The sequence below is a fragment of the Micropterus salmoides genome, unplaced genomic scaffold (genome assembly GCF_014851395.1).
Source record: "Micropterus salmoides isolate LMB-PRFRI ecotype aquatic unplaced genomic scaffold, ASM1485139v1 Ms_hic_scaffold_9, whole genome shotgun sequence".
Taxonomy (NCBI): domain Eukaryota; kingdom Metazoa; phylum Chordata; class Actinopteri; order Centrarchiformes; family Centrarchidae; genus Micropterus; species Micropterus salmoides.
In genome coordinates, this window is record NW_024044681.1 from 34,712,361 (window position 1) to 34,731,959 (window position 19,599).

The 19,599-nt window shown below is 40.4% G+C and overlaps 1 protein-coding gene across 1 annotated transcript in view; it reads left to right on the forward strand.

Moving 5' to 3' along the window:
* The window catches only part of pknox2 (pbx/knotted 1 homeobox 2), a 90,815-nt gene that overhangs the window by 46,068 nt on the left and 25,148 nt on the right, over positions 1-19,599 (forward strand). Inside the window, exons 3-4 of the mRNA XM_038709165.1 lie at positions 8,434-8,540; positions 11,410-11,546. Coding sequence (XP_038565093.1) covers positions 8,454-8,540; positions 11,410-11,546 — 224 coding nt within the window. The 5' untranslated portion in view covers positions 8,434-8,453. The remainder of the gene's footprint in view (positions 1-8,433; positions 8,541-11,409; positions 11,547-19,599) is intronic.

Below are 19,599 nucleotides of genomic sequence, written 5' to 3' on the forward strand. Positions count from 1 at the left end.
TGTGGACACTGAAAAACAATCCAGTGTTTGTACGCAGCCCTGGCTCTGTAAGTGGGAAACAAAAAAGTGGCCTGCACCCCGCCACATAACACTATTCTCCGCTGCTCCGGCCATGATTTGTGTGTCAGATAACATTAAATGACATTGAGCTTACTTTCTAGTTCACCAAGACATGCTGCTGTTGTGATGTTAGTTATAGTAGCAGGAGAGTTTTAAGTATCACTGGAGCTGGTGTGCTGGCTCTGGGACCGACTCGTCCTCTCTGTTGCGTGTTAGCTTCATGTTAGCTTTGCAGCAGCAACTGTAACTACAGTATGCTAACCCGCAACTTAGCTAACGTTAGTTACAATACTTGCTGTGTTGTTGTTTGCTCTATATCATGATATTTGTCATGGTGTAGGACTTCTCTTTCTTACAAGCATTTTGTTCAGGCTCCTGGCCTACACGCATGCTGCTTCTTTGTTTCCCATAAGATGGTGAACATGGTAACCATTACCTGCTAAATATCAGCATGTTACTGTCATTGTGTTGTAGCATGCTGACAGTAGCATTTACCTCAGCTGTCTTACTATTGTTAACAAGACTCAGCAGCTACCTGACACTGTAGTTTTTAGCAAACACTTCTCAAACAGGACTAAATAGTGCATTTGTTTTGCTACTGTGTGTATGGCAGCAGGACGGTTTATGTGGGATTGAATCACATTTGGCACAGATAAATAAGATATATCAGGCTCAGTACACAGTAGTTGTTAGTAGGATATATTCATCGTTGGTTTCTCTTTTTTTTATTGGATTTGTTACAGCTAGAAAAATGTAGAATATAATTTTAATGAATATGGCTTGAGATGCATGTTCTACTAAACCTCATCTCATCCGTGGTTCTCTGAGCCTTTTGCACCGTGCAGACACTGTAGCAGTGCTATTTTTGTTGGTGGAGGGGAGTGCAATGCTGGCACTCTCCACCCACCCCAGCCACCCGCCTCCCAGGAATGTGTGTGTTCCTGTGCCTGTATATGTGTGTGTGTTTGTTTTAGGAAATGATGCAGCGCCAGTTTGTGTCAATTTATCCACGACAGAGCTGAAACAAAAATAAGTTCAGTGAAGCAGGTCCGACAACCATTTGATATCCACGCGCCATGTTTGCCACGTGTGCTTTGTATATGTAGTGGAGCATGTCCATGTTCTTATTATAATTTTTTTTTATGTAGGAGGATTGAGGAGAGTGCTGCAGCCTACTGGGAGGTAACAATCCTCCACGCCAGCACATTTGAGCTGTAGCCAATGGGAAGCTGGTTTCGCATTAATGAGCCCTCACTCGGATGCTTTGGCATTTTATGTAACAGTGAAGAGGATCTCTGATCTCTGATTATTGTGATGATCATGTAACACAGTAATCAATCATATAATCATTGTTCTATGCTTTGATTACATTTTTGGGTTGAAACGTATACATTACAAACAAAATCCATCTGATATAAACCGTGTATTTAAGATACATGTTTAGTAGCTCAGTTCCCTTTTATTTTCCCACCTTCTTTGTAACTTGGTAGAAAGACTACTTACCCATGTATGATCTGAATGGTTATAAATAAAATCATTAAAACCCAATGCAAAAGACACATTTTAACATTTTATGTTGTATGCATTGTTTTTTGTTGTTGTTTGTTTTGGAATTAACAATTTTTGTTAAAACTGTTAATTCCAGTTGCACAATAAAAATTAAACCACTTTAATTCTAATCACAATGTCAATTCAGTTAATGTATAAAAAAGCAAAATAATTCAAATGGAACATGATTGTATTGCAGAATCATGTAAAAATAAACTGTTAGTTAAATCTCACATTTCGGGGGCTTGTTAGTTTTGATACACAATTGGCATGAATTGTATTGAAACACGAAGATGGATTCCATGCTTTATTGTCTTCCTTTTTTTAGTAAGAAAAACTTTCAAAGTTAAACTTTTTTTAAGTTGAAGAAGAAGGTTAAAAATCAGGTACGTCTTGATACAAATGATTAAAGATGGTACAACCATTTACCTACAGCATGAATATTCTTTTCATCTTTGTTTTGTATGTGTAGCCTCACCTCACCTCATTATAAAAAAAGGCTTTTAGCTATGCTAATAAGGTTATTTGCATGCAAACCACCTATCCTGACAAATTACAAAAATTTCCCACTGTACTGTAGTTTTACCACTATCCATTCTACTTGAGAGTTTAATCTAATTTTTAAGAGCAGGAAAGAACACAATCAAACTGGAATCCATAATATCCAAACAAACATTTGCATAAATACAAAGAAAACAAGAATTGCAGTCAGATTGGAGCACTGACGCCATTGTCAGCAGTTAGAAAGAAAAGCTTGCAAACTGTCATACCCCAGGGAAATTCTTGTGTCTTCATTAAGGCTGTGGGGCATATTTGAATATGTGAAGGACGTTCATTAAGAAGTTCAGAATGAAAGAAGAAACTGGAAAGGTTATAGATTTAAATTCAAGCATAAAATGTCATTGGATTTGATAAGGACGAGTCAGAAGATCCCTTTGAGTGAAGTCAACCCAGCGAGTGAGAAGAGGAAAGCGCCAGTGGACTCAGTGTTCTTCATGATTGTAGGACCATGTTGACAATAATGATGCAGCATGTTGAATTATTAAAAAATACATAACTTTTATTATTTCTCCTCCACTGAGCTGATGAAGAGTAAAGTTGCCTCGTGCTGTTTTTACCTTCTGAGACCATATCAAATTGTAAGCATTCCAATTTATTGACAGCTGACTATAGCTTGTGATTGTTTCCCCCTTTATCAATGGCCAATTCAGCAGCGAGTTGCTCGAGATTCATAAGCAGCAAACAGCACAACATTGCTGTGGGTTTGTGGATAGTGTCTTCACTGAGTGTTTGCGGGTGTGATGTTGCGGTGCACGCGGTGACCAGGGAAGCATTCACTTTTTCTTTGTGTTAGAAAAAAGCAGAACATCTTGCTGCGTATCCCTCTATTGCAATGTTTGCAATAAAGTAACCCTCAGGAACTTCCAGAACACTGCAGAGATATGAAATCACATGCAAACTTCTCTCCTTCAAGCCTTGAGACAAAACCTCTCAAAACTGCAACTTTTGCCGTGAACTCGCAGAGTCTGGAATTAACAATGTCCACAACAATGTTGAAACGTCCTTCAAATCCATGCCTTATCCATCTTGTGGGCCAGGATGAGCCCAATCAACAAGAGCAGATGAATAAATGATAATAGTATGAATTGTAAGTATGGGCTGGTGAGGAGCAGGGTGTTGCGGGGCTGGGTGGAGTGAAGGCGGCTGGCTCAGGTTAATGAGGTGGTCTGGGAGTGTGGACTGGGTCCTGACTGCGGTATGTGTGGAGCTCACTTTAGCCTGGGGGGGATTTGATGCCTTAAGACCACTGGTGAGACTATCTTCGCCTCCGGCTGTGTATACACTTGCACCTTTGAGTGTGTGTGTTTGTGTGTGTGTGTAGTGATGTATGCGTGCTTGTGTGTTAGGGTGAGAGACGGTGTGTGTGAGATTACCCTCAGGATGACACTGGTTGAAGCTTTGCTATCTCTGTGTGTTTAATGTTGGCATTTGTGCATTAATATACATGCCTGTGTTTGCATGCATGCCCATTCCTATGTGTGAGTAGGGTGTTTGCAGTGTGATCTGTGTGTTTTCTGATTTCTGTGTTGAGTCTGACCACAAATGTGTACACAGCCGCCCACAACCCCCCCACCACCCCAATCTCATTACCATTCCACCCTTCCCTCCATCATTTTATTCAACGCCATCAAGGCCTCGCCTCCTGGTGTTTGCATTGTAAATCAGGCCTGACAATAAGGCGATGATTAGATCCTACTCATATTCAAAAACACCTGATTTATTTATTCATCTCCATCTTGCAGGGCATCAAGATGCATAATATCTGACCAAGGTGACATATCCACCTCCAAATGTTATTCATTGCATTTGTCGGTCAACCTCTTAACCAACAAACTCAAACAGGAAAGATTAAATGAGATTTTGATGGGAGGATGTGCAAATGACAGCTCCTCGGCTCCTTACATCTACAGAAAGACCATTCACGTGGTTCTCTCCTTCCTGCATGTACATGTGGTATCAGATCAGGTATCAGTGCTGCAATCTGTCACGGTTTCAATGTTTGGAGACTGGATTTGAATCTAGCCTTGGGTGTAAAACCGTGATACAGTTTTCATGAATATGCGTAAGATATTATTCATGGAAAGCTTCAGGATTCTAGAAGCAGATCCAATTGATCACTAGTTAAATTAGACAAGCTTTTGCATTGTTGTTGTCCTGTTTTTTTAAGAAATTGGCATCTTGGGGGATTGGGCTATTTTTTCTTTTTTTAAGAATTGCAGAATGCCCTTTCTTTAAAAGTATTTCTCTCTTACTGGCTTTCACTAGTTTTTTGAAGACAGCATTGATAATTTTTAAACCCCAAGAAGAGCTAGTAATCAATACTATGTGAAAAAATTTTTATCTACAGGGTTCCGATGAGCTATCAGCGCTTCATTCCCCGCCCATGCATCCCCACAGCAGACATGTTAAAACATATCCACATACTGTATATCTAACTTTACAGTAATATAATAATAAACTACAATATCAAATCAAAAAAGTGAAACATATAAAACACCTAAAAGACAAAGTATGTTCCAATTCAACATCAAACATCCAATACATTTTTAGGATGAAGTCTGTTAAGCTTTGCGAGTGGCGTGCCTCGAGGCGCCACCATCATTTGACTGTTTCAGTAAATTGGCTTATGACCAAATACCAGAAAAAGTCAGCTGTTTGCTAATATGCTAAACTAAGATGTGACAATGCTAAACATTATACCTCCTAAACATTTAGCATTGTCATTGAAAGCGCCGCTGTGCCCAAGTACAGCCACACAGAGCCTGGCTGTTGTCTCAAGTTAATTCTAGCATGCTGGGATGTAAACACTCATCATACTACATCCCTTCCACTCAAATCATCACCCATCTTTGGTTTGGTAGGAGAGTGATTTGAGTTGTGCTCAAGAGCGCTATAGAAATCAGAACATCACAGTTTCGGTTCATCAAGCAGCCAACTCACCAGCGTGGATATTTGATACGTGAGGACTGGATGTAGCTGTGGTCCACACCTGTGTGTCTCTGTCAGTCCCGTCACCTGAAGTGTTGATGATTCAACATGGGGGACTCACATCTTTGTCTGCAACAACTCTGCTTTTAATGAACTAGTGTAAAAACCCTGCCAGGTCACAATGTGCACTGGAGTGCAGTTTTCCATGCTTTCTGTGATTAAATTACAAGGAGGATCGGGTTTTCTTTTTATCACCTTGGGTTGTAGCAGGAAGCCTTCCCATTCCACATGTACTGTGATAGAAGTTCAACATTGTCCAATAAATTTACCTTCAAACCATGGCAGCCAAGAAAAAGCTTTGGACATGGTTGAATTGTGGAGGCCAGAGGCTGTGATCACGTCATATGTGACCAGATAGGGGTTTTCATTTCAGTGCCAGCGGTAAAACTGCAGCTATGCCACTGACTAACCTTACATCAATATGGCAGAGGCTCATTCTATGCCTGAGAATTGTTGGAAAATTGAATGCTGAATAGAAGGGTTTCTTGCTGCACAGATTCCGATGAAAGAGTACGCCTGCCTCCAATCCAAATTCACAAAACCCTTTGATGTTTGTTGGAATAATTTTATGCCTACTTCTCATTTTCCATTTTATGCTTGCTTTTGAATTTTGATTGCGACTACAGGCACTTTTCAATTGATATGCATTATGAACTCTGTAATAATTCAAAGGCCTTTGTTGAGGAACAAACATGTCATTTGTCCTGAAAATGAATTTTACGACTTATTGTGTAACCGTACACCTTTGGTGAGTTCAGAGAGAGAGGTTGCCAGACAGTTTCCTTTACTTGGAAGATTTGTACTCAGTACTTTGTACTTAGTTTCATGAGGCAAGTTTTTTGGTGTTTAATTTCACTATTGAAATTAAATGCCTTGTTTGTTGGTGTTTTTGCTGTGTTCTTGTCTGTTCTTGTATGTACATTCACGCTTCAGCAGCCATGGTATGGCATGTGTTTGTGCGCTTATTATATCTGTGGGTGTGTATTTATGGACGCACGATTGCCTGCTCAAATTTGGTGTTTGGTGACTTGTTCCTTCGAGGGATGGCAAAACTTGAGAGGCCGCCTAAAATACTGTGCAGTAATTGGAATTGCTTTATCTTCAGTCTCATCAATTAATGTGCAATTTTCCATTTAATCACTAACACGCTCACTGCATTTGCAATTAAAATGAGGCCTGATAACAGGGAAGATGCCTTTCAGCTGATACCAGTTGGAATGAGAACAGAAACCAGAAGACGCAATCAGTACACAAAATGACTCGCAGAGACATGCACATGGCACACAAACAAGTGTGAACACACACAGTGCAAACAGTCATGCTCATAATGTTTCACTGAACACACACACACACACACACTTGCATGCACAGCACACCCAGAATGACATGATAGAACATGCAGATTTGCAGCTAAAACCCCAAATTAGAACTCTTCAATGGAACTAAACCTTCCTTTAACATCAAAATGTTGGCAGCAGCCGTGGATCCAGATGCCACTCAAATCGAGAAGGGTCTCAGCCAGTTGTCTTGTCTCTGACTTTCCACTCAGAGACGTTGCCAGGGTCTGAGTCTCAGCGGGGAATGAGCTCACTGGCGGGGAACGTCTGTCATGTATTGTCCTGATTCTGAAGAGAGGGATGAGACGTTTGCATCACTTCCTGTCTGGCGGCAGGAACCTGAAAACTACCCAAAGACGAGGGGCTCAACACACAGATGTGTGTGACAATAGGAGGAGCATAGAGCAGGGGTTTGATAGCCCTGAAAGTAGGGGTGCTGCGTAATACTGCTCTAATAGTGTTAATTCTCACCAGAATTAAACACACCATCTCATTACTGTTCCTGCAATATTCCTACTTAGTGTATCTGTGATATCAGTTTATGATATTCCTTTTATAGTATTTCTAGATATATAGCATCACTTGCAGGGCATTCCTCTGATTAATAAAGTTCTTTTTTGTCGGGCCATAACATCACAGCTCAGAGTCACATACTGCAAACCCTGGCCTTTAGTGGTCAGGTGGGTTTACTGCACATTTGTATTTCCTCAGGCGTTAGTTCTGAATGTTGCAACTGGTTCAGGGATTTTGCTCAGATGTTCCAGTTCCATTTGACTAGCTTATAATCAAGTGTTTTCCTCCAGGTCAATACCATTCAGCACGAGTGCACCCGTCCGCTGTAACTGCTGCCTGTCTAATGCGGCATTATAAGGCTTTTTTTAAGTCCAGTGGCTCAAGGTATCTAGCAAACATTTGGACTTTAAGAAATGTTGATTTGACAGTCTGCATAGGTGTATAAAGCACCTAACTGAACTTTGTAGTGTCATTATATATCGATTCGTGAGATCAGGTCTTAGATTTATGGTTTGTAATGGTTAACAGTACAGTTTGATAAATAAAAGGTTTGATAAAGGTTACTCTCACATCTATTAAAACACCCTTTCCCCCCTAAGGTCAAATAGGTAAATTACAGTATGTACACACATAGGTTATATGTAGCTTTGGGACAGAGCACCTGCTGTGCTGGCCTACAGTAAGTTGTGGTGATAGTAGGGGGTCTGTGTGTGTTTGTGTTTCTGTGTGCAACATACCCCTGAACCAATTAGCTCCATCAGTGGGGGTGGGGGTGGGGGTGGCGGTGATGGTTACAGTGGTGTTCCACAGGGTACAGCCCTCAGCCCCGTGGGGTCCTGGCCACTAGCAATTAGCCCACCAACAAGAGCCCTAATTAGTCCTCTTGATTGGCTTGGTAACAGTGCAACAACAACACCAGTAACCAACTCACAGAGACAACCAAGGTGACTCCACCGTGATACGTTGCTTTAAAGCCAGGTGTACTGTAATTAGTAAACAAGCATAGCTGTCTGTAATTGGTAAACAAGTAGTCAGGTTTGTTTGTGTTGTCATTATGAACCTGCTGGTATGTGAAGTATTTCTGTAAAGGAGTCCATAATTGAGTCTTGTGTTACTTTGTTTTCTTTCTGCTTGGTAGCATTGCACTCAGTGTTAATACATCATCCTGGCTGTTCTGTCAGCTCAATGCAATACATGCAGTGGGAGACTGAGGGATGGGTGGGGTGGGCGGGTGTAAATAAATGGTAAATGGAGATAGGGAAAAGGAAGTGTGAAAGGGAACAGTGAGATACGGCGTGAGAGTCTCATCTCCTATTATTTAATCATAGCAGCACCTGCTGGCTGCTGCTGTAATAGAATTTATAGAATTTACAATCACTATTTGCACTTTATTTATGTTTCTGTTTTCTTTTTCTGTTTTTCCCAGTCTCAATGTGAAGCTGTCCCATGATGCAACATGTGTCCCCAGCACCTGCAGTGACAATGATGGCCACCCAGAGCGTTCCTCCACCATCGTACCAGGAGAGCCAACAGGTCAGAGCTTTCATCGGAATTTACTTTAATGCTTGAAGTACCAAGTCATACATGTCAACATGTAGCATGTTTGGAAAGAATATTAAAGGCCTCTCACTAATACATTGTTTTCTGTCAAAGTGACTAAAATTATGATTGTTTAGATATATCTTTGTGTTTGTTTGATGTGCTCTTCTTACTGGTTTAAACTGGGCGAGGCTCAGCTGGAAAACGGTGATGTCATATATTTTGTGTAGCAATCGGAATTGAGTAATCTCAAAGTTTGAATCATAAGCTGATAAAAGTTAATTAGTTTAAGGAGATTAGCTTTGAGTCTTAAACCTTCAATATATAATGCCTGTTTCTCCCAAACTTCAGCTAAACTGTTATTTATTTAGCCAAGTCAGTACCTCAAATTCAAAAACCAAGTTTTCAGGTGATTTAAATTTCAGTTTCATAAAGCTTTGTTATCACATCATACTAGGAAATATTTTGTGTTTAGATATGTGGTGTATGTGTATATGGCCTATCTTCCTTTTTTTTTTGCTAAAAAGTCATTTGCTGACAAAGCTTACATGGTGACCTCAATGTTTTGGGTCACGTAAAAAACCCCAGAGAGGTTAAACTTTATGTTTGATCTCTTGTAATCAAACTCCAATAACAGAAATCCAAATAGACCACACGCAGTATTTGGGATTTGGGAGGGGAAGTGCAGCGTTAAGGATCCAATCACAGATGCAGAGCATATGAACTTCTATTGTATATAACCATGTTTTACAGCTGGGGTCTCTGAGAGGTTAAACACAGGTAGTGAGGCATTATCTGTAGTAGAGAAAGGAAACATATCATCAATTTAAAATCGTATTTATAAGCAATTCTCATAAAACTTAAGTAAGTCGTAAGTGTCATGGTAATAAAATTATAATATCATAGTACTGCATGTTTGGGTCTTCAGGACTCCAAACAGAACATTAAAATTAACTACAGTAAAGTTACAATGTTGTCACTGTAGAGAACATCAACGTAAACTGACTGCAGGAATATTTTAGGAAGAATATAGTAATATAGAAAGGTCACTATAAACAGTAAGTGACTAGTACAAATACAATTTAAGTCTATAAGAATGTTATAGCAATAATATAGGCATAATGTTATAGTGATACCTTATAAGAATAAATGTCATAAGGTAGCTATAAACCCACCAAACATATAGGCTCTACAGGAATATTGTTGTATTGTTATTTTATTATGAAATTTATATTATTTTTTATTAAAGTTGAATTGCATTTTATAATTAATACATAAGAGCAAGAGTGCTACATACTGTATATTAAAGTGTAAGAACAAGAGATCAAGGCCCCAGCCTGCGGTTTTCAACACAACACATGATGCCACCAACAGGTCAGTGTAATTAATGTAGCCTAACTGTGGCTGGACCCAGGCTTTGTCCAACGCCTCAGACCAGGGAAGTAGAGCAGGTTCATCCGACCGCCTAACCCTCATCCACGCCACCTCTGTCTGCTTCTGCCCAGAGGATTAGTGCCAGGGGACAGCTCCCGAGTTGCAGTCTCTGCACTTGGAAAATGCAAATGAGAGCTAGTTAAGTGTGAAGAAGCTAATTTATTTCCCATTTGGTGCTGGGATTAAGACTTGAAGCTTCCTCCCTCCCGCCTCACCCCGAAAAAAAAGCCAAGGAAGGGGGGGGTGAAGGGGAGGGGTTTACACTCATCTCCTCAGAGAGAACAAATGAGAGAGGAAAGTGGGGTAAAGGATGAAGAAGACAATGGATCGTGTTCGTTAAGCATGCCAAAATAACATCAAGTACAAAGTACAAATAACACAAAGAGAAGACTCTAATGATTCTATGTTGAAACTCCGTCAGTGCTGTGGTTCTTCAGAGCATGTATGGTTTAGCAGTATGGCTAGTTTTGAACATACTGTTCAGTTGCTAAATGCTAATTGAATATTTATTGTTTAACAGGAAAATTTGACTGGGCTCTATATGTGACCTGAGCGTCCCTTGTTCAATTACTGAATCTATCCTCTCTCATTCATTTTGCTTAACAGCTTCTTTACAAGGCTACTGACCTGTCAAGCAACAATGACTCCTTCCAGCTACATCCTCATTTGTAGTCTCTTGGCATCAGATGCATGTTGCACTTTATTGCTTTTGAGAAGTGATTAAAAAAATTACTTAGACCTCACGAGCAGCTGCGTTTTCATTACAAGGAAAAGAAGTCCAGGTGAGGATTGTACATCACTGATAAACCTTTTATTAAGGTCATGTGATGTTTCAATTTGATCTGATTGACAGTAGTTCATGGAGCAGGTTTAAGTGACTGAATGGTTTGGTAGCAATCACACAAACAACAGCAAACGAAGCCTCTTCTAAAGCTAATTAAAATCTAATTATTGGTTGTTTTTTTTGCGACTTATATTATTTACATTAAACACATTTTCTTTCCTTGATTTCTTTCTTTGAATTTATGTTAAATCTTGATTTGCACGTAATGTGATGTAATACATTATATGAAACTTCTAGGGATGGCAGTTTCTGTCTGTTAGTCAGTCCACCAGGTGGAAATATCTATTAGATGGGTTACCATGAAATTTGGAGTGCCCCCTTCGGTGTATTGATGGCATTCAGTCACATTCCCATCAGCTTCATCTGTGTTTTTTGCAAATGTTAAAATACTTACATGCAAAATTGCATGTAACAGTAACATACTGTAAAGTAAAGCCTCACAGAGCTGCTAGCATGGCTGCAGATTTTTAATCTTCTTTATTACTCTCTCCTGCTTCAACTGTTGAAGCTAAAGAGCCCACCTGAAAACTGTAACAAAATAGTTTAAATGTAAAGTCATTTTGTGATTGTTTTATGTGTTCCCAGATGACGGGCACAACTCAGCAGAACACCAAGACCCCACAGGTCCATATCCCAGCAGCCTCTGCAGCAGGAAATACCTCTGTCAGTGTGACCCTTGACCCCCAGGCCCAGCTTGAGTCTGACAAGAGGGCCGTTTACAGGTTAGTTTAAAATCCTATGAGAAGTTTGTGCTTCATTATAGGGTCTGTACATTTGTCTTGGGTAAACAATGCAGAAATCTGAACCAAAAAACAATATCTGCCAGAATCAGAATCATCACGTTAACATAGAGCACTGACCATAATCAACCTGCAGTGAAACACTATTTTCTTTCTGTTATCACTTTTGATGCAGCCTTTTGATGAATAAATGTGGCTACTTGTCAATCTAGTTTTGGAAATGTGCACAGTTCTGCCCTTGAATTCCCCTTCATTTGTACTTCCTTTGAAATAATTACTGCATTTTCTCTCTGGCCCCCTGCTGGCTTTAAGAAATTGTACTAAATTGACTTGATGTACTACTTGCCAATGAAGTCCACATACACAAGTGCTGTTTTAATGTTCTCTGAAACTAACCATGACATAAACCCTTTTGAAAATTGTACTTGAAGGGTGCCTCTTTCAATTTTCACTTAGTTTCGTTCATAAACCAACGAGCACCTTCAGTAAATGCTTTCACTCATCAAAGGCGAGCAGAAGCGCCCTCATTCTCTTTGAATTTAATAAATTGACTTTAAAGTAAGCATTTGACATACTGGCAAAAGTCAGGCTGTTTCTCTGACTGCTGTGCAGCGTATATTGGGATAGGCTCCCGCCTCTTATGATTTCGGATTATTAGGGGGAGACAATGAATGAATGCATAAGTGAATTAATGCTGTCTAATGCTTTGCAGTCATTGTAGTGGGTTATAAACACCCAAGAGTGCTAAAGGAAACCAAAAAACATATTTAAATCAAAAATGTTCATCGGGCAAACAGAGTTGTTTTTGTGTAAGGCTTAAGGGTTAAATTGTAAAACATAATTTATTTCTCTTTCACGCCAACAGTCATTTTCAAAGGTAAGCATCACTTTTCAAGTGGTAGAGACCTCATTTTGGAATAAAACCACCAGTTTGCTCATACATCTACTTTCTGATATGCTTCCAAATATAGAAATTAACCTTACTGCACTTTTGTGAAATGATATTTCAATATGTGTCACAATGAATACATAAACCATCCCTGTTTATTCAGGGGGTGTGAAATATTTGGTCTTTTTCATTCATAAAAGTATTAATGCACTTTCTGTAAGAAGACTTTAGGATGGATTAGCAGAAAGCTCTGTGTAAAAGCATTGTGAAGTGACAATTTTCACACTAAACTATATGCTTTTTGGCTTTTTTTTCTTTTTCGTCACCCTTATTTTAGGATGTTAACAGATCACCCTACAGACATTTGTTCCAAATTTGATTCTTTTATTTACCATGTAGAAGCCCTTGAAGGCACTACCTTGTTAGGTGTAGAAAACGAGGGAGAAAATCACCGCTGGGTGAAACCCAAAACTCTAGTAAAAAAAGCACCTTCTCTCTCAGCTTATCACTAGAATATTGATGCACCCTTATAATGAGCTTGTATTATCTATTTATGAAGTAAATTATTTAAAATACAGCCATTTTTAATCGAGCTGGGCGATCCCCCGGTGTAGGCAGCAAACCAACAACTTGCGAGATTTGTTGAGTCGGATGAGACACAAGCTGCCCTGCACCGTCTGCCGCAGCCCGTCCTGTAACGATGACACTGCAGACTATGTTGAGCCGCCTGTCCCGGCTCCTCCGGTCCCACCTGCAGGCACCAGCGCTCCTGTCTGAGGAGGTGTGAGCCCCCGCTCAGGCCTGAGGCGAGCTGCTGTAAAGTCCTTAGCAACTCCTCTGAGATATGAGGCTGCCTTTGATGTGGAATGGGGGGGGGGGGCTCAGCCACTTCCACATGGGTTTTTTGGATCTTCACTTTCCTCCCGTTGTTTCCCTAAACCACATACAGAGGAAAGAAAGAATAGGGGAAGCACACAGTAGCAGCTAAACACAGCAGGAATTGTTGTAACATTGAGACAGGCCTTAATATTTATAGGTTTATATATGTGTGGTGTCAGCTATGCAGCTCTCTTGTTGTCTTCTATAGAGAATACATTAATGTTAATAATGCTAATGTGCTTTATAAGCTGCTTGATTGGAGTGCCTCTATAAGAGCTGGGTGCATTAATTAGTGTAAAACTCTTCTAAACATGCACAGTAGAGGAGGGCTTGCAGCAGTGCACTAGTGTGTATTGTGGTGCGGTGGTAAAGCCCTGGAAACTAGTGAGCTGTAAGGAACAGGAAGACAGTGCACATGCTTACACATGTACAGTATAAGTGCCTTGCTAGTTGTACTGGCAATGCATTTTGTATTTATATCAGTACCTCTAAAGCTGACTAATTAACTGTATCTGTATCTGTGTAACCTGTACACAAAGAGAAATATAATTAATGGAATGTTTCACAGTGGTAGGCAATAGAACCAAATCCAACCAAATTATTCTACTTTAAGATTGCGAAAGATTGCAATTTCCCTATTGTAGCTTGCATGAAATTTATGTGATTTGTTTATAAATCGACTGTAGGGAACAATATAAGTACAAGTCTGTAGTAAGGACCAGTAAACATAACCCTGATCATACTAGAAATCAACACCCCCACGTTAGGAAAGAGAAGGCAAACCGATGCTACTGTGCTTCAGTCACTGCCAGGCTATGTCAGTCATTCAGTCTATGGTTCTAGAAGAAGTTTAATACAAGATAAAGAACACAGATGCATAATATGATTCATTTCATTAAATGCAACAAGTACCCCCTTTAAACCAAATAATAATCACTAACAAACCCAAATAGGTGGAAACAGAAATGATGTGGTGTTAACATAACAGCAGCAGCAGTTTAATTCATCCATAAGTAAAGCAAGCCTCTATTTATTGTGGCTGGACACCATGTCGATTACATCTTCTGTTGTAGTGCACTATAAAATTGCGTACATGAGTGCACGGTGGTCATCTATATGTCTCCGGGCTGTGATTGACTTGCGACCCATCCAGGGTGTACCCGGCCTCTCGCACACTGTCAGCTCTGAAGGATAGGGGATGAATGGATGAATGGATGGATTATCAGAGTCTGCAGGATGAGAATTAAATAAGATGGAAACTTGCGTTACTTATCAGTTTAATGGTGCTATGGAGAATATTGACCCAGCAGAGTCTGTAAATGTGTATGATGGCCAATTAAAATGTTGTGATCAACAGTCTCAGAGGCAGCGCTGAGCTCAGGGAGCAACAAGAGCTCATGATTCACTAGCATGTGCCGTTAAAATATGATTATTTGTACCTCTTAAGTGAACTCCTTGCTGTTCTGTATTCAGAGGAGGCAGAGCAGATTAGAATTTTTGGAATTATTTTTGCCCATGCAAGGAGCTAATGACTAAACGCACCTTGTTACCTTGTTATAAACGCAATTAAATTTGACTTCACAAGTCACCGTCTCCCACAGTGAGTCAAATTATGCAAAGAGACGCAAATAGCACTCTTATTTTAATAGAAGTCTGATCCGCCAGTGTTCCTTCCTGCCTCTACACGGTGCTCATATGGGGGCTGTAGACTCTAAAAAGAAAAATGCATAGATAATCAACATCTCTGCCATTTTTCTTTAATTATTTTACTCAAGAAGCCTGTGTGGGCTCTAATGTTTCTTTTCACTAATTGCTAGAATGCTAACTTTATGAGGAGATGTGTGGTTTCCTCTCTCCCTCTCTCTGTCTCTCTGCCTACTTTGTTATTAGCAGCGGAGTAAATGTGTGATAGGGTAATTAGCCTAATGAGTTGTGGCATTTACTATAAAGATCCTTCTGGATTCTCAGCATCTTATTAAAAAGCCAGCAAGGCTTTTGTTTTTCAGGTTTGCGGATGTTGTGGTTGATGGAAACTGATTCGGCTCAGAGATGGAAACATGCACTTAATTGAAAGAGACATCATAATAGTCCTTTCTTTTTTTTAAAACTTGGGTAGAAGAGTGGTGTTTACCAGAACACGCTGTTTTAAGGTCACACTTTAATGAGTTTGTTTGAGTTAACTGCTCACTTGCTTTACATGTAGAGGACTTCAGAGATAAGCAGTAAGATTCAAGATTATGATTCAAAGTGTTTATTTTCAGATGTTTCCCTGTAGACTGAAATTCTTACTTTGCTGTCCACATCAAATGCCTACAATAAAAATAAAATATATGTATAAATAAAAATACAATAAGAATACGATAAATAGAGATATAAAATAAGCTACAAATGTAAAAAGTGTGAACATCAGACATAAAAAACCCAGATATATCCAAGATATATACACTTTGTCGTTGTGCAGGCAAATGAATTAAACAGTTGTGCAACTGATGAATTATATACATGATGAATTATGTACATGTGGAAATTGTGCATGGAGCAGTGTGCAGATGCAGTGCAATTAACATTGGCATGGTACAGTTTAGGGATGGGCATGGTTATGGAATCTACACGCCTATTAACTGTTTGGGAGTCTGATGGCAGTGAGGAAGAAAGACTTCTTCAGTCTTGTAGTCTTACGTTTCACACTCCTATACCTCCGACCCGAGGGTAGAAGTGTGAACAGTTCATGTTGAGGGTGGGTGGGATCCTTGATGATGGAGGCAGCTCTCCTGTGGACCTGATGGTAAATGCTCTGCAGGAAGGGTAGTGGAGTCCTGGTGATCTTTTCAGCTGTCTTCACCACTCTCTGCAGGCGTTTGCGGTCCATGGCGGTAGTGCTGCCATACCACACGGTGATGCAGACGCTCAGAATGCTCTCAACAGTGCACCTGAAAAAGTTGCTCAGGATCTTAGGTTACATACATACAACATCCTCAGCCTCCTTAGGAAGCCAGCTGTGTGGCGTTCAGTGTCCAAGAGAGGTCTTCGCTGATGTGGACGCCCAGATATTTCATGCCGCTCACCCTCTCTACCTCAAGCTCCCGGATGAACAGTGGCTGGTGAGGTCTCCTCTCCTTCCTCATGTCCACTATTATCTCCTTCGTCTTGTCTGTATTAAGGGTGAGGTTGTTGTCCTCGCACCATGCCACCAGGCTAGTCCCTTCCCTCCTGTAGTCCGCTTTGTCCTTGCCAGTGATGCGTCCTATTACTGCGGTGTCGTCCGCAAACTTCAGTACGATGTTGTCCTTGTGGGAGCACAGTCATAAGTGAACAGGGTGTGGAGGATGGGGCTGAGGACGCATCCCTGTTGGAGTGCTAATGTTTGTTATAATGGTGGCTGAGGTTCTGTTGCCAATCCTGACTGACTGGGGCCTGCCAGTTAGAAAGTTCAGGAGTCAGTCGCAGAGTGTGGGCAGTCCGATTGCAGACAGTTTGTGGGTGACTTTGTGGGGGATGACTGTGTTTCTCAGAAGTCCCAGGCCATATTATACATCTGCTGTATACAGTAAGAGCCACATTCACTACACTTCAAAGGTCTACACAGTATTCCAGAAAGACAGCTCTTACCTAAATTGTCTAGAATAAAAAACACAATCTGTTCTTTAGCTAGTTTTTCTTACAATACAATTTCTCTACAATAATCTATTCACCAAAAAACAGGAATAAAACTGGATATACTCTGTAGTTTTGATAGGATCCTTTCACAAAGATGCTGGTGTTGCGGTGCAGAGCCCTGTATGGTGCATATTATCATTCACTCCCCTCCATAGTGGGTCTTTGCTGAAAGCCTCTCTCATGCTGGTCAGCCTGGGTGTTTTGCATTGAAACTGGATTTATAGGATATGTGTGTGTATTTGTGGGAAGGTTAATGTGCCGTCATGCTGACAGTTGCCAAATCTCTCCAAGAGATACAGGAATTTATTCAGCCCCATGTTTATATTTGTATGTGCACTTGTTAATGGCATAAAAGAAGTGAAGATTTGACGACCTCTCATGTCGAACACAACAGGAGGGAGTGCGTTTAATTTGACACGTCCAAGGATGGTGTTATCCACATTTGCACTCGCCTGTGTGTTTGTCTGCTTCTGTAATGCACCATAAAGTCTGTTTATCCTCACTGCCACAATGCATCAATGCATCCTCGACCACTGTGCTGCTTTTCCAGCAGTGCAAAGACTCGCTGTCTGGCTTAAAACAGGCCGTGCTTCGTTCATTTAGCAGGTCAGCGTGTGTTGGTGCTCAGCTGCTGCAGAATGCAGGAAACTGTGTCAAAGCTCAAGTAGTTTTATTGGCTGTTTCTTTCAGATGGCTCCGTTTTTATGAGTTTCCTCACTGCTTGACTTTGGATGAGAAAGGAAGTCCGCAATTGTCTTTTCTATTTCTGTTTTTTACTTTAGCAATTTACTAATCCATGTTATCTTTTCCTGGCACAAGACTGGCCTGTAGCAAACATAGTTGAGAATAGAACAGCATTTGCACTTCACAGCTGTCAAGTAATGCCTTCTGGAAACATCCATTCATTCAGACTGAACTTTTATCATCATTTCTTTGTTTCACCCATGAAAGGAACTATTGGTAGATGCAGAATTTATATAGGATTGTGTATATTTTAAAACATCTTTTTTAATATCCTTCACAGATGAGTTTCTGCAAGGATGTCATTTCCACTGGGGACCTCCCCCCTGCATACATACATGTATATCAAATCATCACATCATATCATATATATTTATATATATAGGGGCGGTGATGGGGCAGTGGATAAGACACATGCCTTTGGTGTGAGAGACCCGTTCAAATCCCCACTGTGATATATTGTGTTGCTTTGGATAAAAGCGTCATGTAAATGTAAATATATATATATATATATATATATTTATATACATGTATGCAGGGGGGAGGTCTCCAGTGGAAATGACATCCTTGCAGAAACTCATCTGTGAAGGATATTAAAAATGTAAATATATAAAAAAGTACATATATATACTCAAGTATTGTCTGTATACATCTGCAGCCAGAATTCCACACAGGCGTACAGTTGCCTGTGTGGAATTTTGGCTGCAGATGTAGCCTCAGCCTGCATTGCTGGTTATGGTTGAATTTGGGAGCCTCAGAGAAACAAAACCCCAATGAAGAATGAAAAGGAGAGTTTGAAAAGAAAAAAGGAGACAGGATTTATTCAGGTAGTGCCGGGGGTTCTTTGTGTGTGTGTGTGTGTGTGTGTGTGTGTGTGCGCGCACATGTGTACAGTATGTGTGTGTGTACCCTTCCCACCACCCTTCCCACACACACACCCTTACACAGGGTGTGCTTCAGACATGTAGCCTGGGGAAACGGGGGCCTTGTCAGGAGCAAACACAGCAGGACTCCACCACAAACTGGCTTCTAATATATGGGGGTTCAGCAGGCCTGATTAGGCTGGCAAACAGTGGGGAGCAGAGAGAGTGCGAGAGAGACCTCCATCTCACGGTCTCTCCAACTCGCACACACAGTCACATAAACACATGCTTTCAAAACCCACCCTCTGCTCTTTCTGTACCCCCTTGGTGGCCTGCCAGATTATTGCGAAAGCAGACTTGGTCCATAGATGACTTTGCTGATTTAATTTGAGCGTGTTTACATGCACAGCTCTGCATCCGAAGGTTTAACTTTTATCAATGTCGGGAGAAAACCTGATAATGTAACTCAAATTTTAGTGACAAACTTAAAGAATAGTTCATGTTGTGACTGTAACTGGAGCTTTTGATTGTATAACAAATCCTTCCTCAGTATATGGAGTGAAATATAAGCTTTGAATAAGCTGTGTTCAACATTTATGATGGAATTAAATATAGAATTTAAATTCACCCAGGATGAATGTGTTACAAACTTTATTTTATTAGAGGGTGTTAAATATGACAGCTCATTACAGAACAGTAATCCAGTCAATGAGTATGAGCTTTCAACATAATCAAGAAATGACACAACAAACTTTTACTAAACGTCTATAATCAATATTTTTTAACAATGTACAAAATGACTGTGTGGAAGTTACTCTGTTCTAGTTATGAACCTACAGAGAATTATCACTTGACTCTGCAGCTCCACTTACACTACCTGCTCAGCACCAAACAGCAGACAGACACACTTAGCTAGTTCTAGAGCTAAAAGAGAGTGAATACTTTCGACTACGTCAGGAACCGTTCATCTAAACGCCTTCAAACGTGGCTGGTGTTGGGGACAGTG